This window comes from Phalacrocorax carbo, chromosome 21 (genome assembly GCF_963921805.1).
Source record: "Phalacrocorax carbo chromosome 21, bPhaCar2.1, whole genome shotgun sequence".
NCBI classification, from domain to species: domain Eukaryota; kingdom Metazoa; phylum Chordata; class Aves; order Suliformes; family Phalacrocoracidae; genus Phalacrocorax; species Phalacrocorax carbo.
The window spans coordinates 7,869,604-7,896,657 of record NC_087533.1 but is presented as its reverse complement, the minus strand read 5'-3'; the positions used below and the strand labels follow the sequence as shown (position 1 = coordinate 7,896,657).

Sequence of the window (27,054 nt, the reverse complement as noted above, 5' to 3'; positions counted from 1 at the left end):
ATTCAGCTGTGGAACACCACAGGGCGAGCCTCTTTGAGGGTAATGAGGGCAAACGTTAACAGACTGGGGGTTACCTCTGCACAGCTTCCTGGTCCGGCTCCCCATCGGAGCTCTCCTCATCCACAGGGGTGACAGCTGGGACAGCCTGCAGGGAGAAGAGAAGCCATGGGTTCCACAGGCAGCCAGCGTGGTCCCAGCCGCACAGCGGACGCCCGACCTTCCCAAACAGGCTTTCCCAGGGACTGCCCGTACAAGGCTGCTGCTTCTTTTTGTCCTTCCAGGGAAATTCAGTGATACAAATGCCTCAAGGAAGAATGAACGCGAACGCCCAAGACGGACGTTTTAGTTTTCTCTATTAGATCAACAAAGGAGAAGAAAAGAAACCATACAAAAAGATTCACAGCCGCTTTGTCTATTCCAAAGAGGAAAGCCCCCTCGGCTGCTAGCTACTGGAGAGCACGGCAGCTCTCCCACATGGGGACAGAGCACCCTGCCGCTCGGGGGGGGTGAGCCTTTGGAAGCAAGCAGGCGCACTCCCTGCAGCGCTTTCAGGCTGCTACTCTGACTGCTGTGACCCCGAGGCAGCCACCTCTGCCTGGGGGAGAAGATATTTATAAGCACAGCACAAGTCCCCTCCTTCCCTTTGCTACTTACTGGCGTCATAGTGACGAGCGGAGATGGACCTCGAGGACGCTTCAGCAGTTGCTGTGCGTGTAACTGGATGTTAGCTCCGCCATCTGACGCCCTCCGCCCCAGAGGGCCCATGCCGTTCAGCAGCTGCAGCGTGGGGGGCTGCAGCAGGGACTGCTCCTGGGAAGCACAGACAGTGCAGTTACCAACCCTGTAGCGGATCCTTCCGGTACCTGAGCACTACAGTCACAAACCCAGACACCAGCACAAAAGATGACAATCCTTCTGGGCGTCAGGGGAGATGCGGGATTAATCACCAACATCTCAGAGCTGAAGTGGGGCAGAGAGAGGCAGTGTCAGTGGGAAAATAGCGCTTAACTCTCCGTTGCCCTGCGCTCTGCTCTAGTTGCCGGGCAGGCTGCAATCTGCAGCCCCAAAGCCCGGCAGCGCCGCCCTATTGCTCCCCAGCCTGGTACTTCATTTCATACTGCACTGCTCTTTCATTCTTCAGCCTTTTCAGTAACCAACTAGAATCGTGCTTAAAGAGACAGCAAGAGGGTAAATCTTGAAGCTTACGGGGCCCAAGGAACTGGGAAACTGAGAGAGCAAGCGCGATCGCAAACACCCCGCTGTGTGCCGGTGGGGCTCGGAGCGCAGCAGGGAGCGCACGCGTCGGTCTGTACCTTGTACTCCAGCTGACCCGTGGGCTGCAGGTTCTGCCTCGGCAGCACGTTGTGCATGAAGTTCACATTCGGGGTCACCTGCAGGAACGGGGCCTGCGGGGTGACACGGGGGAAGCCAGGCAGGAGCTTCTGCAGGTCCTCCATGACTTCCGTCCTGCGCAATCACATTTACAGACAGGTCAATTAGCAATGATGTGGCGAGAACCACCCACGGGCGCAGCGCACTCGGCTTCCCTTCATAAAAGGCTTCTTACTGCTCTGGAAAACGGTCACAGACAGTAGCCAAGCCACTCTTTGGTTTTCGTTCGCCCCTTTTTCCCCTCCATGTTTAGATTTGCCAGAACGAGCTCTTTGCATTCACCTTGATCACATTTATCACACAAACCTTCAGCTAGCGCACGACAGTGGCGCAGCTTAGGTGAGGGCTTGGCTTGCACACCAGTCAACACCGCTACAGCTTACGCAGAGCTAATCAGGAAGAAGAGAAGTAAAGAATCCCATCCTCATCCTCAGCTGAAGCATCAACCAAGTTGTGCAATGGGACTAGGATGTTTAAAAGAACGCTTTTGCTAAAGAGGGGCCTTGAATATCTTCCTCTACCCGGCAGAAACCAAGCCTGCAGGAATAACTGCAAGCCACTCAACAGCAGGAGCGGGAAACCCAAGGGGTGATACCAGCCATGATCAGATGCGTGCACTCATCACAGCCCGGTCTGGCTAGAGTGAAGCAGAGGCCTGGGACTGAGGGGCATGCTACAAAGCAGATTTCCCAGCCCAAAGGCTGGACACCATTGCCGGTGCAAGAGGCATCAGCTCTTATATGCCACCGAGCCCAGAAGTCCCCTTACGACCTTCACCTCTCATCTGCCAAAGCAGCACGTGAATAAACCTGCGGCATCTCGGAAGGACCAAAGTCACGTGCTAGGACTAAATCTTCAAGTCCCCTTAATCCTCCACCAGGGAGTTAAGAGGCCAATACTAACCGTGGGTCAGCTACTCCAACTGTGTGCCTTCTCATCGAAAGGTAACGGACCAGAGCTTCAGGTGACGGCTCTTCCCCTTCATCGCTGTCCAAGTTCATTGTTCCGTCAGTCTGGGCGGGCAAAACGTTGGAGACGTTGAAATGCAACGTGGGGACCAAGCAAAAGGCTTCCATGCAAGCCCGGGAAGGAGCTTGCAGGGGTCATCGAGGGGAGTACCTCACCTCTACAATTTGGTTTTCAGGGTTGATGAGCTGGACTTGTGGCACGTTGATGCTCACGGTGTTGCCTGTCTGTTCGGCCTGCTCAGCAGAGAGATCAAGAATCAGAAGGCACGAGGCTAGCGTCTCTTAGAACCCCTCCGCAAACACTGCCGATTACCACCAGTGCACAGACCTAACCACCTGGGAATAGGGAGGTTACCCTGGCGCCAGGGAAGATCCGTTTATTCTTAATTCTCAAGAGGTTGCCTCATTTCCCCTCCCTCGCCTCTGCTCAGGCAGGGTCGGCATCTCTTCTGCCTCGCTTATGACCTGGCCTCTCTCAAAGCAAACATCCCTTTGCCGGGCAGCAGCACAAATTGAGGAAGCAGCACTGCACAGCAGTCCCGGGCTGCGAACTCTAGCTCCCAGCCAGGAACCCTCGCACTGCCTCCTCCTCTGTCACTAAGCTACCGCAAGACTTTGTCTGAACGGTATTTGCTAAGCCACAGCCAGTGAACAAGCTGTTCCTAATCGCAGGATTATGGCACCCTAAACACACATGAAGTTCTCAGAGAAGGAACGTTTTGACACTCCTGCCAGGGGAGGACACCCGCAAGTGAGCCCGAGTTTAGCGGGTCAGGGACTGGCAGGCCTTCCAGGGCTGGAAAAGCACTACGCAAGCAGGATCTACCTGGATGTTAGCAGAGGTGGGGAAGGTCATGGTCCGTGGAATACTTGGAGATGCCGCAATGCGCAGATTCTTGTGTCTCTTGAGACGGTCGCAGAGCAGGCTGTAGATTGCACTGTAGTGATCATAAGCGTCGGCTCTTAATGACTGAAAGAGGAAAACGAAAAAGTGGTCAGTTCTTTTTGTCAAGCAATAAAATACGCTCTGTACCGCGCTGTGGTTGCTCGAGGAGGTAAGCAACAAACACAGCCGTTCGCTCTCCAGCGGGAACAGGCAGGACACGACTGTCAGCTGCAGCGCCCTACCTGAACCGTGCGCTCCTTGTCCAGCCCCATGTCCACCATGGCCAGCAACACATCCTCATTCAGCGGCTCCAGCTGCCTCTCAGTCTTCAGGTGCTGGCACTCTGCTATCAGCTGTAAGGGCACAGGCACAGGCTTCAGTACTGACATTCCCAGAGGAACTCCCAGAGCGGGTCACAGCGCTCCAAAGAACCAACGCGCCAGCGTCCGGCTGCAAGCTGGCACGAGCTCGGAAGGCTGATGGCACACCAATTCAAAAATCTAGCGCCTCAGGCCCTCGACACCACAGGGGAAGACACAAAAATACGCATCGAAGAGGAGTGCCACGGCAGGCAAGACCGGGAGACGCAGAAAGGCAGCACACCAGCACTGAGAACGAGGGTTCTCAGGCAGCCAAAGCGAATGTCACAGCACGCCGCGCCCGGAGCCCGTTTGCAGCCCGGCAGGCACTGAGCAGACCCCGCTCACGCACCAGCTCGCTTCTGCTTCTCACCCTGTCGAACTCCGCATCAGCCTCCCCAAGCTTCATCCACTTGTGTTTGCAGATCTGCTCCATGGAGAGCCGCTTGCTCGGGTCCAGGACCAGCATGTGGCGGATCAGATGCTCACATTCTGCAAGGGAAGAGAGCGGCTGGGTAACCCGCAGGGAGGGACACGACCTCTGCGGGAGGCAGCCTCGCGCTGCACGGGCAAACACTCTTTTTCCTTCCAGAGCAACGCGCTTCTCTGTGGGAAGCCATACGCAGCAAAAGCATTGCTCCTCCTCCCGCACTTCGCACCCGTTCAGTCTCCGGCGCTGCGCTGCGGACGTTTGATTTCCCCACGCTCGGGAGGGAGCCGGGCAGGCCGCCGGGCCCTGTGCTGTGTGCCGGAGCCCCTAGGTGGCACGCTGTCACCCTGGCCCTCCCCGCCTTGCCGGCGCCGGCCAGGGAACACGACTGCCTTTTGGGGTTGAAGGGCAAAGCACCCTCTGAACGTTCCCCACTCAGGAACGGCTCACTGTGAGTGATTTCCCCGCTGTACTACGGTGTGCTGTCACCGGGGGGGACTGCTGAGGCCTCCCCCGATTGGGGTGGAAGCTAAGCTTGCTTTAAAAGCACCACATGTTTTACCAAGTGTTTTCTGCATGAAGAGAACCTCTTCCCCAAGTAAGGTGGCAGGCAAAAGGAAGCTTTCGCAGCTGGGAAACTCCACGCAGCCCATGCAAAACTGTTCCTTAATCTGAGAGCAGGCAACCGAGAACATACGTATGACTCGGCCTGAAGCAAAGTTAGTTTTATCTGAGAATTCGTCACACTTTTCAAAAGCCACATTTATTACTGAAGCATTCAGAAGCAGTTTTGCAGGAACAGGACACAGATGCTCATCTCTGATGGGGCTGCCGCCAGCAATTCATGTGCCGTAACGCTGATAAATGCTTCTTGTCTAAAACAGCTATAGCGAAAGCCTCTATATTCCTAAATCACTATTCCACTTTCAGCTTTCACATCTCCCAAAACTTAGAAAGAGCATGCCTTTGCTAACATTTTGCCACAGTTTGCAAAGTTATATACGTGAAAGCTGAGATTTGAAATAAGAGTATTCCGGTTTCTAAACTCGAGATGCAGAACTCGGTTTAGTTTGCATTACAAACCACCGCCCAGCGGATAAGCTTCCAGGCACACCGCTTCGCTGGCATACAAATCAGCTGGTATGCTACACTTTAAGTGCTCCAAAGACTCTGTGAGCAGAGGCGCGACCAGCGTCGGCTCGGCGCTGCGGGCACACCGTGGTGCGCGCACCCCTTACCTGTGGACATGAAAAACGGAATGCGAAACTTCCCGCTGAGCACCCTCGCCCGCAGGTTCTGCAGCGTGCTCCCGTCGAAGGGCAGAGCGCCGCAGACCAGCACGTACAGCACCACGCCGAGACTCTGCGTCCAAAACAAAGGTCGCGTCAGCAACGTTAGAGGGAGATATCGGGAGGCTGCAGTTAATGGTGGTCAATGTCATTTAAATAGGATAAAATAACGATAAAGAAAAAGCAAATCCCATTGGAAAGGACCTTGTTGATGTTTCAGTCCCAGGCCGGCCTAATTCCTCCTTCAAACTCCGAGCCTAATTTTTCAGGCTTTCTTACAAGCCTCAGAAGCCACCGGTTAAAGAAGCCTACGTCCTGGCCGAGGCAGCCCCATGCCACCGCAGCAGGAGGCTCCGGACGACCTGCATGCCCGGGGCAAACACGGCCTCAGCCGACCGACCGCCGCTGTGACGGCGCGGCCATTTCAAACCCAGCCATGCCACCCTTCCCTCCGACTCATCTGCCAGGCTGGCAGAGCTCGGCGAGCCCCGCGAGGAGCAGGGCCGCGGCAGCGGGCCACGCGGCCGGTGTCGAACGGCAGGGCTGCGGGGCGAAGCAGGCTTTGCGTTGCACAGCTAGTGCCCCGGAAGAGACGCGCCCAAGCCTCTGCGCTGGAGTGCTCTCTGCCAAAGCCTCGCGGGGCAAAACTCGGAGTTGCCTCTCAGCTCTGCCAGGTCAAGCCCTGCCACCATAAGCACTCGGCCATTCAACAGCAACGAAGCGGAACATATTTTTGGGAAACTAAATTAAAATGCCTTTCTGGGCAACTGATATTTCTGGCAGCATGCCTCCCGATGAAGACGACCTGCGACATAGTAACCAGAATAAAATTCTAAAAGCTTTTCTTTGAAAACCATTTTTTGCCATAATGGGCTTTTCTCCGAGACACGTACTAAGTGTTCGGGAAGCAAAGCCAACCAAACAGAGTGAAAGTGAGATCAAAGCACAGGGAGGAAGAGGTTCATCGCATACCCAAATGTCAACCTTTGGCCCATCGTATTCCTTTCCTTCAAAGAGCTCTGGAGCAGCATAGGGAGGACTCCCACACCAGGTTTTAAGCAGCTGACCAGGTGTGAAGATGTTACTGAACCCAAAATCTGAAAGAACAAAGAGACCGGATTAGAGGACCACGATCCGCTCCAACCGTCTTAAACAACTGGCATTTAAGTCATTTGCTGAGTCCAGCGAAGTCACGCACGCTCCCGTAACGGGCAATGGGTAACTGATACGCAGACATCAGGACCGAGGGGGCAAGAGAGGCAAGGGCAGCAAGAGCGCCGCTGAAATCAGCGCTGGACAGTGTGCCACTACTCTCCGTACCGGGCCAAAAGGCCGAGTACTACCAGCGCCACATCCGCTTCATACAGCGCAAAACACATCCCATTTAAACAACCTGCCGCAAAATACGCAGACTTTGGCCTGCTTCGCAGGCTACAGCCGTACTGCTTTTGCTTAGCAGAGCAGAGTTTCTTTCCACAAGCTTGCTCTTCACTTTTCAGTTGCGTGATTTCCACGCTGGAGTCAACACACCAGCAAACAGATCAACTAGGGCTGCCTGCAAGTCAGGTGGAGGGTTTGGAGCGAGGCTTCCGCCCTATGTTCAAGAAACCCCACATAAGTCTTGTGTGTTAATTTCCAACCTTTGGCTTCCCCAATGTCAAGTTTCAGAACCTCATTAGGGCCAGGGCAGCCAAAAAGAATGGAAAATAGTGATTTTCCAGAAAGCACTACATGAGCTGGAAACTTCAGTTATGGTGGGCAGCTCTACAAACCAAGTCAAATCCTTCCAAGGGCAAATAATAAATCCCGAGAGAGAAATTAAAAGAAAGGTCTCAACCTTGCGGGCAGTCAACCATCAGCTTATGTGGGCGCTAATGGCATTCTCTGCTAATTAACCTGCCACCCCTGGCACACAGCTGGGACTTGCATTGGCAAGAGAGTGAAGAAAGCAAAGTCTGGATTCAAGAAAAGTGAGCTTTTTCTCATAAAAAGAAGGAATCCTCATTAACAATATCTTTCCTTTTCACCTCAACTGAAAAGAAGCAAATACACGGTCACAGCGAGGCGGCTCCACGTCCCGCGAACCGGGCGTCCTTAGAAGCCAGCTCCGTCAGAAGGAGCCATGCCGAAGGTCATCTGCAGACCGCTTTGCCTGTGTTTCTGCTGGAAGCGTGCTAGCAGGAGGCCGGGCGACACTGACGCACACGGACGGGGACCCGTAGCAACACGGACGTTTTGCACGGCCTTTGCGCCGGCAGCAGAACCTCACAGCAGGCTTGTGCGGGAAGTGCTGGGGAAAACAGGGAGGGCCAGAAATACTCAGCCTGCAAATTCTAACTGATTAAATCAAGAGACATCATGGCAAAAATACATAAGTACAGCGAGGCCGGTGAGGGGCAGCGCCTCTGCACAGGGGGCACAGAAAAGCCCACCGGTGCTCCGCAGACAACGCGCCGGCTGGCGAGACCATGCTTCTGCTTGCAATCGCCGCTTTCCTTACAGGATTTTCCATGACCTCATTTCAGGTGACTCTCCTCCCCTCCTTCCAAGAGCTTCTGCAGACTCCGCAGACCACCTAGCACAGCTCAGCCCAGCAGGCGCAGTCGGCCCAGCTCCTGCTAGCTCGACCCCAGCAGGGTGCGGCCAGCTTTCCTTCTTCCCATCCCTTCACGGGGGGCAAAATTCTCCACGCGGAGACGGTTTACGCTTGTGAAGAATACCTAGCGTGGCGTGTTCCTGCAGAAAGACCGGGAGTACAGGCAACGCTGCTCAAGCCCTACCTCAAAACAGAGCAGAGAGACGGTAAATGTTCTTTAAAAGCCTCACAGTATCAAAACAAGGCAGTTAAACACCCTTTGGGTTTTCACTGTTGGAAACGAAGTCATCTAAACTTCCAAAACATGAGAGCCGTCAGCCTTTGGGGGACTATTCCAGGGAAACGGTACACAGCTGCACAATCGTCTTTTCCACCTCTGCAAGCTTTTGAGCTGTTCCGCCTCGTGTTTAAAGTAGGACGTGTAACAAGTGCCTGAATTACAGCTACCAGGGCAAGCAGTAAAGACTACAGCCTAAGCGTATTTCCATCTCCTAATAACAAAGCATTTGTAGTCAAGTTTAGACGTCAACTCTTTCTGACTGTGCAAGAGCACGCTGCAATTTTAGTACTTTGCATATTTTGAGCAAATTTATTCTGGTTTAGTTACTTTTATTTATCCTTGTATGTGCTTGAGTGGGCTTTGCAGCACTTTGGGAACCAAGTGTACTTTCCCAGCAGTGAATATCTCCCCGCGCAGCCCAGCACCAGCTCCAGCTCCGCACAGGACGGAGGAACGAGGAGCTCCCCGGCTGCTGCGCTGGCCCGCTGACCGCATCACGCCGCTAAGAGCCCCGCTCGGCAGCGGCACGGCAAGCGAGCGGCGGCGCGTTCCGCAGCGGGAGCGGAGCGAGCTGTGCCACGCCAGCTGGCGGCTGCCGCCAAACAGACACGCAACAGCTGCCTCCTGCAACCTTCCCTGCTTCGCTAGATCTGCGGGAGATTGGCTGTCTTTGAAACTTTACCCCTCTTCCACATGGGGTTGAAATTAGCCCACGGGTTCACAGGCCTTTTTGACAGCGGAGAGGTGGTGGGCAGAGCGCGCGACCCCGCGGAGCCTCTCCTTGGAGAGCCGGGCTTAGGAGGGCAGAGGCGCCACAAGCGTGTCGGTGTTCAGCCAGCAGGTCCTGGAGCTCCTGCAGTCACCCCATGGCTGCCCCGGATTTCAGGATGAAAACCTCTCCCTGTGGAGAGCTGCTGCTCTACCCGGCACTTTCCGGGCTCCGGGTGAGTCACACTGCTCATCTCTGCGGGGAGCCGGAGCCAGACGGCTCCGTCTTACACGAAGGACTGCTCAGAGGCTGGAAACAGCTTCCAGAACCCACCTGTGCTGCACAAACGGAGGCCAAGGCTGGTGAAATCAGCAGGCTTTTTAACAGCCCCCAGAAAAGTAAAAAGGGGGGGGTGTGGTGGTTTGAAAACCCCAAAGCAACAACCACCACCACAAAAATAAAACCAACAACAAGGAAAACCAACAAACCACGAACCTACAACTTCAGCTGTCTTAAAAAACTACAAGTCACCCTCGTCCAAGGATCTGTATAAAGCCAAAGCCCCAGGGAGCAACCAGGGCTCGTTCCACAAGCAGATACAGAGGGAAAAGGGCGTTTTTAAAGAGCAAGACAAAAGTCACAATGACGTGATATACGGAAAATATTTAAAAGAAACATCTCCGTGCTACAAAAAACGGGCCCAGTCCCTCGCGCTGGCTCAGAGCAGAGCTTCGGGAGCTGGTTTGAGTATCTGCACGACAGGGACTTTTACCCTCAGAAGGCGAAAGAGCAAGCACACTCCTGCAAGCGAACGCAAAGCAACGCACAGATCAGATTCCTCTCTGAAACCGTACCCGAGGAAGGCCTGGGTATTTAGCAATAATCTCAGCTCCTGGCTGAACTCTCTGACTGGGAGCACAAGCGCACATAGTGCCAGAAGCTACTGACTCAGACTCTGAGAAGGTACACTGGAGAAAAAGCATCCATGGGAAAAATGAGAGCGAGGGTAACAGTGTGTGTATCTTACTGTTTATGGAAAAATAGTATAGTTGCAATCAATCAAAGAAAACCCAACCCGACCCCAGAAAGCACGCTGGTAGTCACCATCGAGTGAGAACGGCAGCATTAACCCGCTTCGGGACTGCTGCACTACCTTGCCAGGCGTCGGTTACTCAACCGACGCCGAGTGAGGGATGCAAAGCTGCAAATGGAGGGCAGCAGCCGCGTGCTAGAAAGCCTGCGCCGGTGAGAGTCTGCGCAGCTCCAAAAGCTGCGGGAATTCTGCACGCTGCTGCAGGCTGCGCGGACGGGTAGCAGAAGCGGCACCAAGCTGACGTCCCAGTCTCAGCTCTGGGAGTCTGAGATGACACGCCGGCTCGCTGCATCCTTCTGCTACTTGGCAGATAAAGAGGGACCAGACCTAGCAAGGGGAGCCTTTAGAAGGCACTCGAGATACATCTCTAGCTTCCGTGAGCTGAACATCTAATGCGTTACTGAAGAGGTTTGAGTTAGACATGGTTGATGGGTTTGGCAGCGAAGGTTTAGCAGCGAAGGTTTAGCTGATCTTCCACCCTGTGTAACAGGGCTTTGTGCATTTCTGTAGTCTCTATTCTGGGAGGTCTGGTGCGAAAGAGATCTGCCACTATCGCTTCTTTTTCTGCTTTTGAAACCACGGAAGAACCGGTGTCAAGTTTTAATTGATGAGTTATAGGGACAAAACTTAACACTTGGAAAATCCTATACCATAAATCAGCTTTTCCAGGCTACTCTTCAAATCACAACTACACCTTCCTGCCAAGTAAAACACTGCCACCACCAGGGTGGGAACTATCTGCTAGCGTCCATTCTGGGAGCAGAGATTTGGAAGGAAAATAGTTTCCAACTGCCTCAGATAAAAAAAAAAGTTTCCACAATTTTCAGGCATTCACAGAGCTTGTCAGCATGCTCATGTGGACCTTTCTTTAGGAAATCCAGCCATAGTCCAGCTTCTGCCTGGGTTAGTTTTTACCTTTCTTTTTATTTGCTAGGCACCCTAGTACAAGGGCGTACAGCGCAAGGCAGCACAGAGTCACCCAAGCCACAGGAAACGCTACAAACCCCATATACTTCATCAGCCACGTGCCTCCTACTCATCTGCTGCTCCCAGAACGGCAAAGAGCAGGTTATCATCCTCGTGCCGAGGAGGACACGGCTCCTACTATTAAGCGTCCAAAGAGAGTTTCATGAAATCCTTCACTCCTTTCTATTCCTTCCCCATTCCCTCCTCACAAAGCGAGGATGAGAAAAACCTAATAAATTACTCATCATTTGAGCACAAATCAAACATTAAACTCTAATCTAACCCCTACGGATGGTACATAAGAGAACAGTAGCACGACGAACAACTGTCTTCCTCTCTCCAAGACGGTATCCAGCTAGGAGAATATTCCCCAAGTCCCAGTATCAAAACGCTCACAGACTGAAAAGTTTTGTAGCCCTGAGAGCTTTTTTTTTTTTTTTTAAAAAAAAAAATAATCAAGTTACAAACCCTGGTAAAAGCCGCCAAACTCTCCAAGGCAGTCTGTTAAGAGAGGGGGCAAAGTGCTTTCCAAAAATGCTCTGCTATGCATTAGGCTCTAGTAGAATTAAACAGTAAGTATGAGCTCTTCCAATTCAAAAGCCCCTGCAATGAGATGACCAGGGTGGCATTAAATCCTCTTGTTTCAGTCGGTTGCTACATAATCCCACAAAGCTAAATAAAGTCGAGTCTAGTCAGTGCATCACAGAGCTCAGCAGCCAAGGCTCAATCTCACGTACAAGAGGATCACGGACACGCGGGCCCGTGTTAGGTCACTCTGGGAAGTGCCCATGGTGCAAGCTCTCTGCAAGGGCAGCTGTTAGCAGAAAACCCCACCGCTCAGCAAAACGCTGGGGACAGACCGGTAAGGGCCTCTTCGTTTAGTCACTCCAGCTTCTCGCCCTGCAACGAATGAAATACCCGAAGCGCTGCGGTTAATTCTCGTGCGCTGCCCGACGGCATAGTGAAGTGATTCCAAGAGCGCTGCTTCCCCTTCGCTGCTCGACCGTAAACGTTGTCACCCCCACTTTCCATTCTTTCTCTCTCACCTAGTCTGACCCGCTTCAGAGAAGTCCTCAGCCAGCAGCAGGACTTGAAACAAGGTCAATTTTTCATTATGAGTCTCGCCCAGCATCCAGCGTGCTGGAACACTGCGGTATCTGTAGCGCATATCTGCCTAGGAAGCCAAAGCAGCTTTTTTCCACTCCCCCTGCTTCTTTTATTTTGCACTACTTGAAGGGAGATATAAATCTCCTGGCTACAACCTGGCAGTTTCAGCTCTGGGCAGCGGGCCACACAGAAATCCAAAGCTTCCTTTAGCCGCGCTGTGCTTCCTTCTTTCTGAATACCTGGAAGCAGCCAATGCCTACATTTATTAACTTCTGAAAGCAGCTGCCTTCCTCCCACACTGCTAGTCTTAGCTCACCTGCTATTTTGATGTTAAGGTTAGCATCCAGAAGTAGGTTTTCTGCCTTCAGATCTCTGTGGACTATATTACGGCAGTGACAAAAGTTGACAGCAGCCACTATTTGCTTGAACTTTCTCCGGGCTTCCTTCTCGGCCATACGTCCGTGGGCCACCAAGTGATCTGCAAGGGGCGAAGAGAAGAACAAAGCGGTTATTCGCAGAGGGGGCTTAACCCAGACAGGGGCTTCCCGCGCGCTCGCGGCGGGCGGCTCAGGGGACGGCGCAGGCACCGGCGTGCCTCCCGGGTTCCGACACCAGACGGGGTCACCGCTGAAGCTGCCCGAAAGGGACCGTGGCACACCGCTGCCACGCCAGCCCGCGGCGGGGCTGTCTCCGAGCGGAAGGCTTTAAAATGAGAAACCTTCCTCCATTCAGAGGACAGCTGGCAGGGCTGGCTGGAAAACCAGGCCTGTTCTGTGATAAGTGTAGAGGTTTTAAAATCTTTTCCTACCTGAAAATAAAAGTAAAGCTTTTCCAACCTTTTCCTTCAGTCAAACACCAAGCCTCGTACCACGTTACCTCAACAGCAAGGGGGGTGGGCTCCTGGCCGCACGCCATCCCTCCTTCCCTCTGGTTTTTCACAGGAAATTTGTCTTTGGCCTAACAAGCCTCACCAAAGAGAACTCTTGCCGAAACCAGGGACGTCCCGGCTAGCTACAGAGACGGCCAGCTCCTCAACTTCAGCTTTCTAAAGCTGAAGCTAGCCAGCTAAAAACCTATCAGCTGCAGAAAGTATTTTGCATCATCCCTCTTCGAGAGGGAAAGCCACTCGCCACCCGATCGGAGCGAAACCCCGCCGTGCTCCACAGTTTACGCCAGCTCCGCTCCAGCAGCCCGTACATGTGCCTCGGACCCACACTCTCCTTGCTTCTGGTGCACGCAGGGGACTCTGCAAGGTACGCCTTGGCTGAGAGCCAGTCTAAATACTCCTGAAGCAGGCACGCTCCCCTCGCAAATGCTGCCACTCTGTGCAGGAGCACAGCTTCAGGAGCGGTTTTACTTCTGCAATGCAAGAGAAGAAAGTCATCGCACATGCTTCGAAACACGGGCGGGGGTTCCCGACGCTCCCAAGCGGTCTCTGGGTACTTGCTACTGTTTTGGTGCAAACACATACTTGCCGTATTCAACAGTGCATTTCGTGACAAAAACAGAGCTTGCCCCTACTACGGAAATCTGAGTACTCTAAAATGTGTTGCTGAAAATCCGTACTCTCACTCCAAGGTAGCATTTGTTGCCAGCTAGGCTTTCCTTGGAAGCTAGCGTTGCACACATGGACAGGAAAAGGCTCTCCGAGAGATCGCAAAGGCAGGCATACAGCAGCAGCCCAACGTAAACCAATCCACTCCAACCCTGAAAGCTCCAGGCTTCGCGCAGCCGCTCATCACGCTATCCTGCGAGCGGGGATGGACAGGCCCGAGACAGGCAGTAGAAACGGCAGGGAAAGGAGGAGAAAAAGCCGCCCCCTCCCTAAAGCATCAGCAGGACAGGCAGCCGAACTCTGCCAGGAAAGGCGCGGAAGTCAAAGTAAGCGGCAGCTGAATTAAGAAGTGCAATTATTACCCTTTCCTAATATCTCTCTACCCTAGAAGCAAATCTAGCTCAAGCTAATGTAGCACAGCAGGAGACACGGCAGGACCAGCAGTTTGCCAGATTATGGAGTTGAGGACAGTGCTACAGAAAACCCCAGAAGAAACCCGAGAAGTGTCCTGGAGAGCCCCCAGGAACCACACGCGGGAGCGGGCGCCTTCCAGGGTTTTCCCAGCGCGAGGGAAAGGCTTTGCAGGGGTTTGCACAAGCCCTCTCCCCTCCGGTGTGGGCCACCGAGCGGAGTAGCAGAGGCCAGACCCCGGGGGCTCATTATCTCCTCGCCCATTTCAAGAGGCTACTACTTCTCAGCTGGGCCGCTGAGTCAACCTCGAAAGACTTCTGGCCGAAAGCAGGCCGACGCGGTTCATTTCACTCCATGAGCACCATTAAACCGGAGAGCTTGACAGAGATATCTGTTCTTGAAAATAATACAAATAAATCACTTCGGAAGGTTTCTCATCAGGCAGTTGTTTTTTTTCCCAGTCACCCATTAATTAAAATACCTGTGACATAATTGACTCGCAGTAAATACTAATTACCAAGATCCATCAAAGCAGGTCTGCTGGCTTCTGACTGCACAGCAACCTACTTCTCTACATGTTGTGCAACAGAGGGGAGGCGTTTTTCAGAGAACTTGTCAATTAAGTTGTATTCATCAGGTAAACCTATTCCATGAGCAAACGTGCACCGGGACTGGGGAAGGAAATCCATCGCCGGTGCCGTTATGACCCCTCCGGTCGCTGGCTAGGAAAAGCAAAATGCACTATCTCAAATAGCTCCATTGTGTTTCATGAAGTCATTTGCACGGTCATAAGCCTTTTTACTCTACAGCGCCGGGACACTGACGAGCAGAGTTAAACACGGGCCTGCTCCAATTTAAGCGTTACCACTGATCAGCAAACAGCAGCTCAGCTTCTAAACAAGTCAAGGTCATTCACACCCTTTGCTCGGCTGGAATCTGGGGGCGCAGCCTGCTGATACCGCAAGCGCTCTTAAAACAAAGCGCAGGGCTCCAATCTCTCCGTGTTTTGAAAATGTTTCAGGGATTCTCCAGCAGGCAAGAAATCAAATCCAGCTACTGCAGCAGCGCTTCCACAAGGCTCTCCGAAGCGCATCTGTGCCCAAACCGGATTCGCCCGTCCCCCCGCGCAGACGGTGACACGTGCCGCTCTGTCCCGTGCCCTTCGCAGAGCCTTGCTCTCGGGGCTGCTGCCCCGCCAGACGCCCGCGCACGCAGAGAGCGCTGCCGCCCCTTTTATTAGCCAGCCCAGCTTAGGCTGTGGAAAAAATCTTTTTAGGTTAGGCGTGAAATTTCACTTTTCATGAAGAAAAGCGGGTGGAGGCCGGTCCCCAAGCTCTGCACGTAGGCGCAGCACTTGGAGACCGCTGACATTTCTGCACGAGCTCCAGAGGAAGGACAGAAACAATGAAGCTACAGAATACTTCACATACCACCAAGGGCAACTGTACGCCAAAATTAACCATTGCAAGTTTAGTCTGCATGAACCTCTCGTGCAACGGAGGTCGCAGAGATGACCTGAATGTTCAGCTGGGAGCCAGCACACTGATCGCGCCAAGCCCAGAAGCGCAGGCGCCGCGGGGTCGTGCACATGACCGGGCGCTCTTCGGGCGCTGAAGAGGCGTAACCCTGTTGCTCCTTTGAGCGTCTTCCAGAGAGGAAGGAATGCACGACTTCATTTCACAACGCTTAAAACCATCAGTTGCTGTTCTCGGTGCTTGAACGAAGGGCCTGACGCTGCTCTCTGCATTAAAAAGCGGTGAAATCCAAACTGAAGAAAGAACATCATCTGGTTAAGAGACAGGACCGATAGACAAGCTTCCGCTTTTCGCCTCCAGACAGGCTCCTCGCGCTCTCAAGTTGCTTTCTGCCCGGAAAGCAAACGCTGCTTAAGCTTCACATCTCCTCCGCATGGTGGATTAAGTTCAATTTCCAGCGTATTTGGTGACTTTGTGATTCAGAAGCGGCCTGACCTTCTAGAGACCGGTACCGTGCTGTTTAACAGGCCTGTCCAGCTCACGCTCAGAAAGCTTCGGACGAGCAGGAGGAGGTGGAGAGAGGGGGCAGAGGCAGCAGGCGTGCCAGCCACGCTATCCAGACGGTAATTTTGTCAAGTTTTCTGAGAAGTTTCGTGAACCGGCCGAGTACCCGTGTTCTCGTCAATGAGGGCTGCAGGTTATTTACAGTATTCACAGCAAACAGCTGAAACCAAAGCAGGCTTTTAGACTACTCCCTTTGACCTCCGAAAAGGACACTCGGGGGACCTGGAACAAAGAGCACCCTATGTTTAAGGGGAGACATTCATTTGTTCTTAACGCCAAACCAGCAGCCCGACCACACGCAAACCATGCATAGGGACAAAAATAACAATTTACATTTTGCTGCTTAAGCCCACAGCAAAAGTGAGCCTTTTCCCTGATCCCGGTGCACCATTACACAAACAAAGGGAATTATCAAAACGTTTCCAGTAACAGATGAATCAAAGACACTTACGAGCCAGCTTGGCCACCGAAGGAGCTATCAGCCCTTTTACTGGAAATTCAGATAAATAGGTTGTAAAGTTCTCCGAGGTGCTAACTCAGGAGAGCCTGCAGAGCTCACGCAACAGGGGACGAGAAAAGCAAGCATCCAACACCGACTGACAGACTTAAACTGGGGCCACTGAGAGAAGCTACCATTCTTCCAGCTAAAAATCCACCCTGTATTACTGCCTGTGTAATATTTGCAGTTGCACGGGACAGTTTAAACCTCTGAAAGTCTTTTTAAAGCATCAAGGGAAACAACTCAGATTTACTTCTGACAAAAGCTTGCTGTTCACAGGAGGGAGATGCTGTGTTTCACATTATACGAGGCACTCGGCCTCCCCCCGAGCGCTCAGCGCCCAGGACACCACGGGCGGCAGCCCCCGCTCCCCTTCTGCAGCTCAGCTACAGCTACGCTTCCACGTTAAAACCTAGGTTGTGCAGAGGTTGAGACAACCAGGAGAAAGAGATGAAAGACTCAGTGCAGGCACGTTTAACGCAGAGGGTTCCCCAGGGCCCACGACAGCCGCCGTGACAGCGACTGCGCTGCCCACACGCGCCCGCTCCAGCGGCTCCTAACGAGCCCACCGGGAAAGGGACGGGCACTGCGCTGAAGCAACGCACAGGCGAAGTTTTACCCTCGGTTACAGGTAAGCCCCAGCCTCCACCCGCTGCACGGAAGAGCTGGCGCGGGTGCGAAGCCAGCCTGCGCCAAGATACTTTCCCCCAACAGCATGAGGACGTGAGATTCTTCAGTACTGGAGATGCTAACGACTGCAAAGGAGCCTTTCCAAAATGGGTTGCCGTTTCCTTCCCGTAAATTGCTTCCGCTGTTAGAACAAAGTCCTAATGGCTCCTCAGGAAACTCTGATTACAAAAAGCTGAGACTTCAGTTTCCCCCGCTCTGCCCGAATGCTGAGGGCACGCGGGGCCTCGCGCGGCGCCTGAAAGTGCTCCCAACAGGCTAGCGGGGCACAGCCTCCTGGCTTCGGCGGGGAAGCGCGTCAGGGCCGTTAGAGCCGGCTGCTCCCAGCTGCCAACGAGGCTCGAACGCCGGGCCCTGTAATGGCAATTAGCCATGCTAACGAGCCGCACTTACTACAGCATGAAGTATTTCAGAGAGCGATTAGATTTTCACTTCGACTCATGCAGAAGGCTATTTTTGTAACCAAGAGAATTCATTCCAAGTTAGTATACGAGCTTGCACGTAGTTCTGGATTTAAAAAAGGATGAGCCCATCTCTGCCAAATTCAGCACAAGAGGGAGAAAAAGTGAAAAGTGATTTATACTTTTCTGCGGAGATCCACGCACGAGCGAGCTCCAATAGGCGTTCGAGTGATTTTGCTGCAATTATGGCTTGCTGCACAAGGTGGGATGAATTTCACAAGCCCCCAGAACGCTCGGGTGTCTAGCATCGGGAGTCACGTCTGAGGAGACGGGTAGAAGGCTCGGCTGGACGAAGTCAGGTTTTTCGCCCGGCGATCCACACTCTCCAAACTCGCCGCTTCCTTGAGCTGTCACCTCCTCAGAGAAGGAATCCCAAGGACACGCACAGTGTTGAGAAGGAGGCGTGACAACCATCCACAAAGGTACTGAGGAACTAGTATGAGACTACATTCACTGGAAACCAGCGTTTTTCAGCTCAAGTTGTCGTCTTTTCCTTAATTTGGGGCTTCTCTTGCTTCGCTAAGAGCTTCGTCTTTTATTACAACCCAGCCTCAGTTCCAGCAGAGCGAGATGCTCTGACACAAAAGCGAACCCACTGCAATGACTTATCAGGACAAAAAGGAGAGCATTTCCATGCAGCTGACAGGCCGTAGGTGACCGTCCTCACAAGGACATTGCCTGGAAGCAGATTTAAGCCACCTCGCTTCAAGCACGAAGAATTTTCCCCCTCTTTGGAAGCTCACGCTGGCTAAGCTAGCAAAGACCGACCTTGCAAAATTCTGACTCTGTCACCTGGCACAAAAGTCCAGCGTGTAAGTAAATCTCTATTTCTACAAGTTCCTCATCGGCCATGGCAATAAAACAAATTAATACATCGGTCCACCGTTCTTGCAATTCTGCGGCACAGATACTTTTTTTTTTCCTTTAAAGAACAGCTTCTGTGGTCAGGAAAGCTCCGCCAAAACCTTGTTAGCAGACGGCGGAGGGTCAAGTGGATGTAACTAATACAAGCAAAGATAGCATCAGATATCAAAACGATAAGAAAACACAGGGGTTTGAGAACAAAATACTACAGAACTGCAGCATGGCCCGTTTCTTTGAAAGCTACTAACAAGCGCCAACATTTCTGCTATAGTTAACAAGTTTCATATAACTGGCTGGGAAGCAGAGTGTTCAGCACCACACTAAAATCCACCCGGATGACTTATTTCCAACACCTTCAATCCCAAAATCAGCGCAGAAGCGGAGCAGCACCACCTGTCAATGAAACCCAAAGAAGAGGCAGAGGTTATGGAAGTTATTTTTCCATCGAGTTGGTATCATTTATTTCTTTACCCGTCTTGTCAATGGAAAGTTTTCAGGCCGAAGGGCATCTCAGCTGAAACAGGAGAGCGCGGCAGCTATTTTCAGTTTACTGTAGTTGACCAAGCGCATTATCTGATTAAAGAATGCAATAAATGTACTTACCAAATATTTCCCCTCCACTAGCGTACTCCGTCACTAGATAAATCATCCTCTCCGTCTCCATAACCTGGATGCAAGGACAGAAAAGCGACACATAAGGAGACTGCCGTGTGCGCAAAGAAGTTCGGCTAATGGCAAACTTGTATTCCTCCTGGGGCACGTGCAACCGCTTTCATCAAACCAAGACTACGACTTCCCAGTGCTTCACAGCGCTATGCAAAGGGACGGACAGGAACCGGGGAAAGAATCAAGCAGCAAGTTTTAAATGCTAAATCTGTAACTAAACACAACACTTCACCTGCGCTTTCCTCCTCTTCTATTTCCCCTCCCCTCTACCGCTTGCTCCCCCGTCTTGTCTTGTTCCAGCAGCCTGGGAGACTTTTCAGGGCTGCTGCAACCAAAGTAGATCACCCTCCGAACTAATCAGTCCGCTGCAGGCACTAAAATAACCAACGCGATTTTGCCAGAGGGGGCAATATTCGCTGAGTCGCTCAGCTCAGTGACTTTCAAACGACTCAAGACCTGTCAGAAATAAACCACAGCTCAGGCTTTGCTTTGGGAGCCCACACCATTCAGCCAGGTAACGCCCCATTTTTAAGAGGTTTTAACCCACATTTTGAAGACAGCATTAGGATCTGGGGGCCGGAGCAGTCCAACACACCAAGGCCAGCAATTCATCAGATGGGATTTCTTTAAAGGAGCAGGCCCTGTGCCGACAAAGGAGCCCTGTGCCATGCTCAGCACAGCAGTGGGGCTGCAGCACTGGACCCTCAGGAGCGCACAACTCATTCCTGAGCAGGGTCCTGCCACCCTTAGTGAAGCCCACACTCCAAAATGACCTCAGAGTCCTCAACAGCTTCTAGGAAAGCCCCTATCAGGGTGCAGAAGGGGAGAAAAGCACAGGGCAGGGCACTATGTGCTAGAGACAGGCCTCAACTACCCTTTGAACGCTGGAGAGGCAGCGGGCAATGTACAGCTGCACCGAGCACACAAAAAGCAGCAAACAGCACCTTCCTGCCTGCGCATTTGGTAAAGGTGGCTCCAAGGGCTGTCCTGTCACCGCGTTATGGCTTGTGACTCGCCCTCGGGCAAGTCCACGCTTGGGGTGCTTTCCAAAACTTGACGCTCTTTATTTAAGGGGCTTCACAGCTTTGTCAGCATAAGGAACGCAGCGCGTTTCACCTGCGGGACCGCAGCGCCGACCCTCCGGTGCCAGGCACCGCAGGCCAGCTTCGATACTCCTAGCTCTTTAGAAAAGGCCTGGAAACAATTTGATCTTGTTTTGGCTTTGGACTATTGCCCCAACAGAGAAGCTAGGTAGTTGGAGCCCAACACTGCTTGTTCTTACTGAGAATTAGGACTCAAACATGGAGACTTCATATTTTAAAAAAAGCAACTGACCAGGGCAGCTGCTTCAGCAGGTGGATTGCTGTTATTCTGAATGTTAAAACAGGAGTAAAGATCAACCTCTGTTCTGCTCAGGTGTCACAGGGCTCCTGCTTCACAGCAATACTACGTGCCCAGAAAACCCTTAGGCAGGTATTTTTAAGCGCATTTCTGTTTGCAGACAGAATCTCTTTATTATAGGCTGCCTTCTCCTTTTCACTTACACCTCTTGAGTTTTATAAACTCAAGGAAAGGTGATTTTTAAACTCAGATTCCCGATAAAAACTGTGACAGGCTCTGACTTCGTGACTCCAGCTTTTAGTAGTTTTTATCTAAAAATAAATGCCACAGAAAGTACCGAGGAAGAACGGCCAGATGAAACACGCTCCACAGCGGGTACTCTTTTTCTCACTTCAGCAAAGCCAAGCCACAAGTGTCACCTGTTCAGTATGATATCAAAAACTTTAGGTGGAATAAACCACCTTGAAAAAGGGGGGTTTCGGCTAAAAAAAAAACCCAAACCAACCAACCAAACAAAAAACCCACCAAAAAAAACCCAAAGCAAAAACACTTTAAGGAGTCGGTTTGCAACGAAGCATTCCCTAAGTACCTTTAAAACGCTGCAGCTCTGCAGCGCCTGCTGTCAGCATCTCACACTTGGCGGTTTGGCCAAAACAGCTAAACATTAACCTCTGCCACTTCTGCTCCGTTTTAACTCTTTGGAGTCCAAATAAATACTCCTGTCTGTCAGGCACAGATGAGAAGCAGGCTGGGCTCGGACAGACAAGAGTTGGCTCGAGGGAACGGCAACTTCTATTGAGGGTTACCACAACTTCTCCCTTGAAACGCACACACAAACATTACATCGCAAAAGGAAACAAGCCCAGCATATATATTCCCCCCAGGATTTCAACTTTTTAGCATTCCGATGACTGCCAACAGCAGATCAACCGTCTCAAGTGGTGTCTTGCACCTGACCACTTCCCCAGGACAGCCCTTTCTCTGCTTTGCCCGCCAGCCCGAGGAGGGCTAACTTTCCACCCGCAGCTTGGATGGAAGTCCCCTCCGTTCCCAAAACGGCCTGTGACTGCGAGGCCTCCGGCAAGCGTCCTGCTGCAGCAGAGGGGCAGGGAGTTCTGCGAGGACCTGGCAGCCAGCAGTCAGCTCTGGCAGCGGCCCGGGACGGAGCCCCTGCCCCACAGCTCCCCAGAACTGGGACTGCGAGCAGCAGAGCGGAGTCTGTACAGAGCTTTTTAGCGCTCTCGGGTCTTAAGTCACTGCTTGAGCCCTTGTATCAGAAAGGCCCTGGGAGGGAGTCTTTCATCCGTCCAACAGCTTCCAAAGCAGTGTTTAACATTTCTCAGGGTGGTGGCCTCCTTTATTCCTCTGCTCCCATCTCTCTGCTGTCGTGCTTGTCTGCGGCTCCCTTGCTGTTGTATTTGTTCGTGCAGTCAGAGGGGCAGCACCAAAGACCTGCGTAAAAGGCACCACACGCGGATTCTGTCTCCGGTGGTTTTGTTTGCAGGCTAAAAACACCAAGCAAGCTGGAGAAAAAGCCGGCAAACAGTATTCAAAAGCAGGTCTGCCGCTGCTATTGATCACCTTCCAGGAAAGCGCAGAGCAGGTTACCGAGTCCTCGGGGCCACAGGGCAGCCGGGCAGGGGGAGGAGAGCTGGGGAGCCACAGGCTCTAAGTCCTGCTAGCGGGTGAGACTGACTCCCTCGCTTAAATTGAGAAGGGGAGCCCGCATCCGGTTTCAACTGGGAAACTGAAAAGCGCACAAGAGCCATAAACAAATGGCAAGAGGCCAGCCCACAGCGGAAGCATGATCTCCCAGAAAAGAGAAGGATTAGCCACACTTTCCCCCCCACCCTGCCCCTCTAATCAAAGTACTGCGAGACCTTGAAAACATAAAGGACTTGCCTGGTATTTCACCTAGGAGAAAGGCAGCGATACCCTAGAGAAAGCACTGCTATACAGTGTGAAGCTATAGTGCAGGGGGATGGAAAACCCACCGCAGAGCGCTCCTACCTGGTATAACCTGATGATATGTGGGTGGCAAAGCATCTTCATGATCTGAACTTCTCTAAATATCTTCTTCAGGTTCTCTTCATCCAGCTGCGTCTTATCAATTATCTTTATGGCAACCTAGCAGAAAGGGAAACAAAAGAGGTTACCAACCCAATTGCGTATTAGGAAAAACAGTTTTAAAAACAAATACGGTGTGTAACACCCTGCTGGGCTGTACAAAACCAGAACACGTCATCCCTGCCCCAGAGAGCCTGGGGTCTCCGAGCAGCCTCCCGGACGCAGCCGGCTTGCCGTGAGTTGGGCAGGAAGCGTTGCTTCCCAGCCCACAGCGTATTTTCCCTACAGAGGGTACCTCGTTAAGAGAGCAGCGCAGCGGAGGGCAGCAGGATTTTTAGGCTGTTGCACATTACCACAGAGTCCAGCACGTTCGGAGGCACCCAAACTGTGCTGAAAAGCAAGTTATTTCTGAACTCCTGGGTACATTTCAAGCGAGCCCAAACATTTGGGCTCAGAGGAACCAGTTTCCTAGATCCCACCGCCCCGCTTTGCTCTTCGGCCTTGCCACCGTCACGCTAAGCTACCGCTAGAGGATGTGCCCAAACGCCAGCCTGAGAGCCGCAGTGCTTCGGGTAAAGGCAGCAAGGCAGGCGGAGACGTTGCCAGCTAGCCACGCGGAGGGGGAACACCTTTCGGGGACTGAAATCCGGACGCAAGTGGAACGGGCTCTATCGCATTACCCACGCACGGTCTCACTGTACCAGGGCTGATAAACACAAGCGGGGATGGAAGTGGGTGGTTCAGGCTTCTAACAATCGACATATTTATTTATCTATTTTAAAACAGAAGTGCTCTATAACGCTACGCTAGCATAGTTTAAACAAGTCTAAGTGCTTCCAGCGTCAGCTGCTCTCCAGCCTTGAAGACTCCCTCCCTTCTCCTCCCTCCACCTTCCCCAAGCATCCTTCCCCGGTGCTGGCAGCTCCCAGCTCCTCTGGGCACGGCCAGCAAAGCCACCTGACTCCAAACAGGGGGACGCTCCTGTGCTTAGAAGTCCCTTCGCTCAAGCCCACTGCAAGGAAGTCCACTGTTGTTTCATCCAGCACGCACAGATAACAAGGAAAGGAATCTTTTCTGGAAGGCCTGATTTAGCAGGGGAGACAGGGCAATTCTCTCAGCCGGTGTGATTTGCTGCTGGAGCAAACAGCTGCGAGAAAAGGCTTCTCTTGCTGGCAGAGGACCATTTGCACTGCTCCTTCTAAATCAGATTTCAGCCCCGAGTTAATAAGTACCTTCCTCCCCACCAAGAAATATCAGTGCGAGCGAGCAGCTGTAGTACGCCAGCCTAATTCGAGCTTTGTGGGCTGAATTAACATCCGCCAGCAAGTTTTCTCGCTTCGCGACGGCACTCTCCCTGGGAAAAGAGCCGCTTTTACAAATCCTCTGCTGCTTGCTTTGCTGAAGCATAATTTAGAAAGCTTCTGTCAAGGAAGACTGCAGAATCATGCAAAGGCGCGGGGAAGGGCATGCAAAGCAGCGCTGTGGTAAAAAACGCTGATGAGGCACAACCAGAAAGATTTGACCCAGGAGCCCAAAGCCCAATTACATAAATGCTTAGCTGGTAGCAGACTCCAGCATTCGCGAGGGACGAGGACAAGTGCTCCGCACACAGAGGCGCGCCGTGTCCGCGGCCAGAAAACCACAGCGGCGCTCGATCCGAAACACATGTATTTCTCCTCTAGCACCAAACCCCAAGCGCAATGTTAAACGATGCTCTAACAGGCACGGCGCTGTTTGGAGGGAAAGGAAAAAAAATAAAGGATCTTTAAGGGAACAAGCTGAAGCACATGAAAATTAAGCTTCGTATTTTATGATAAAATCCTTGCCAGGGGAATAACTGCCCTGCGTGTAAGCAGAACACAGCAGAATCCCAAGAAGGCACCAAGCACAATAAGCCGTTTCTTTCATCTGAAACCCTTAATTCAGAGTGCAGGAATGATTCCAGACTTCTAAGTCACTGAGCATGCTTCCTACAGCAAGGACAGAAGCTGAAAGGCAGCCAGGTCTGGCACTCAGCGCTAGAAGCTGCTGGCAGGGACGGCGTTAGAGCCGAGACACAAGGTGAAACGGCAGAACCGGAGGCCGCTCCGTGACGCTGCCAAGCGCTAACCGGCAGCGATTAACAGGACGACGAGGCGCTGCTGTCCTGCCCTAGGCGGGCAGCGTTCGGGGCTGCAGCTCGCCCTCCGCGGGGGAGCAGAGGGGAGAGAGGCGCACGTTTCATTAGCCGTGGTTCCGGCAGATCTGCACCGCGTGGTTTCAAGGACAACGCTGAGGAGTGGACTGGGGAAGCTGAGAGCGCCAGAGGGGGGGGCTTGGAGAGCACTCACTACATGCTTTTCACCAAGGAGCTTCCCTGCAAGAACGAGCTTTTGTAAAGCTTAAACCAATATAATATAAAAAAAAAACCAAGAGAAGCTTCCTCAAAGAGCGAAGCCAAGATGTCTACCAAGAGACGTGAGTCATTTTCAGGCACAAATACGTAAATGAAAATCCACAGATCTGGAGTATTCCTAAGCTCCTTACTCATTTCCCAGCTCTGCGTTTGCTCCAAGGAAATCTCATTTCCCAGCTTAATTATACGGCTTGAGTTGACCCTCTTGGCCAAGGTCAAGGTACGCAGAGTGTTTGGTCGAGTATAGCTTGCTCAGGAGGGCCTGGCCAAATGGAAGAAGGGAATCCCTCTGTTTTCCCCCGACACCAGGGGCCAGGGAGAACCGGGCTGCCATCTCACCTGCCTGCCCACCCCAGGCTCATCACCTTGCTGCGCTGTGTGCTTTACGTGCAGTGCCCAAAACTCCGCGCCCACCAGACGCACACTACCTGAATCGGTAGTGAGGGAACACAAACGGCAGCCAGAAGATGTCTTCTTGTGAAGGACCTTCTTGTGAGTTCGGCCAAACGGGCGGCCCTTGAGCAAACCTAAACCCATCCTCAAAAGCTATGAGGAGGAGAGACCGGGCACGTCTGAAGAGGTTTCTTCAAAATCTTTTCATTCCATTCAAATGCCTCCGGCGACTGATGTAATATAAAAGCTAAAAAGTCTCCTGAAGAAGCCTGGGGAAACTGCCTCATGCTCCCGTTTCAGGAAATTCATGAGGAAGCTCTGAACGTGCGAGGGTGGCAATAAGAAATCCCCTCCGCGCCCGCCGCAGAAGGGAGAGCGCAGGGAATTTCAGGGGCGGGGGCTTGCGTTTCACCTGGGGCTTTGTGCAGGGACTCTATTCGGCTGGTTTCAGAGGACTGTTTTTTTTTCCAGGAAGGAGTGGTTTAAAGGCTTTCCAAAACAGACCAAGTTGGTTTCTCCATTCCTGCGTTTCCCAGCTGGCTGATATTCCCCCTTCCCCTGAAAGATGATTCAGGATTTCAACAGAAAAACGACTGGCCGAAGTCCTCTCGTCACATCAGCCAGGCTGACTTCATCTAAAACTCGGTCACAGGGAAACAGCCACAATGGATTCAGCCCTACTAAGCGCACGCTTTCCTTCCTTTGGGAAAGCCTGCCCTGCCTAAGCCTCCCGACCAGGAAAGAGCCTGTGCAACTGCGCGCCCTCCTCCTCCTCGCTCCATCCTCCGGAGCCGCCAGTGGCCTTTTTTCCTCTGCTGCCATCACAGAAGCCCCTTGCCCCAGAAGAAAGCATCGAGTACAGGCAAATCGGTTTCTCGCTCCAGCGGAAGGGAACGCTAGTGTTTATGGCGCCACTAGAACTAGAGCTCTGTAACATTCCTCATGCAAAAAGTAGGATTTTCAGGGAGTCTCATGAAAGACCAGAAAAAACCCCAAAGCCCCCAAACCAAGTGCATTCCCTCACACTTACCAATACCATATAAAATACAGAGGGGAGAGAGCAAGGCTGAACGGCATTAAATAAAGCACAAATTCAGCTACAATTAGCAGTGGAAGAAAACCACGATCTAACCTCTTAAACAATGAAATACTATGAAAAGGGAGTCTGAAAAATTAACTGTGCTTTTATCAGAAGCTAATGAAGCTTGCCGGCAGTCGGATATGTGCCAAGCGTGGAGCATACACACTGCCACCAATTAACAAAACGTTCCCTCCACTTCTAAACATTTCATTTTTTCCCTTCTTGGACCTGAGCAAAACTTAGACTAGTAATTTGAGGAACAAATTGCTATTTGGAAGAAACGTTAAGTTGCTAAAAGCAACAGGTGGCAAGAAGAGGCTGAGGTGTTCACACTGATGCCCGAGTCACTGCGGAAGCCTCGCTCTCCGGAGCCGGGCGGCTTGTCCATTTTATTTCCCAGTTTTTCTTCTCCTGGTGCACTAGAGCTGAACACTGCTCTGGTTTGGGTTTTTTTGACTCTAAAGCCTTGCTGAGTATGTGTGCATGCCAGGGAAAAGCCTTGTGAGGAGTAGTGGAAGTG

The 27,054-nt window shown here is 52.3% G+C and overlaps 1 protein-coding gene across 2 annotated transcripts in view; it reads right to left on the bottom strand.

Moving 5' to 3' along the window:
* The window catches only part of SIK3 (SIK family kinase 3), an 89,345-nt gene that overhangs the window by 18,803 nt on the left and 43,488 nt on the right, over positions 1-27,054 (bottom strand). For both annotated transcript variants that reach the window (XM_064470993.1, XM_064470994.1), the window contains exons 2-14: positions 22,609-22,725; positions 19,195-19,258; positions 12,392-12,553; positions 6,297-6,421; positions 5,274-5,397; positions 3,979-4,097; positions 3,489-3,599; positions 3,187-3,330; positions 2,517-2,594; positions 2,296-2,405; positions 1,314-1,467; positions 655-810; positions 75-145 (exon numbers count right to left, since the gene is read on the bottom strand). In XM_064470993.1, the coding sequence (XP_064327063.1) occupies positions 75-145; positions 655-810; positions 1,314-1,467; positions 2,296-2,405; positions 2,517-2,594; positions 3,187-3,330; positions 3,489-3,599; positions 3,979-4,097; positions 5,274-5,397; positions 6,297-6,421; positions 12,392-12,553; positions 19,195-19,258; positions 22,609-22,725 (1,535 nt within the window). The remainder of the gene's footprint in view (positions 1-74; positions 146-654; positions 811-1,313; positions 1,468-2,295; positions 2,406-2,516; positions 2,595-3,186; positions 3,331-3,488; positions 3,600-3,978; positions 4,098-5,273; positions 5,398-6,296; positions 6,422-12,391; positions 12,554-19,194; positions 19,259-22,608; positions 22,726-27,054) is intronic.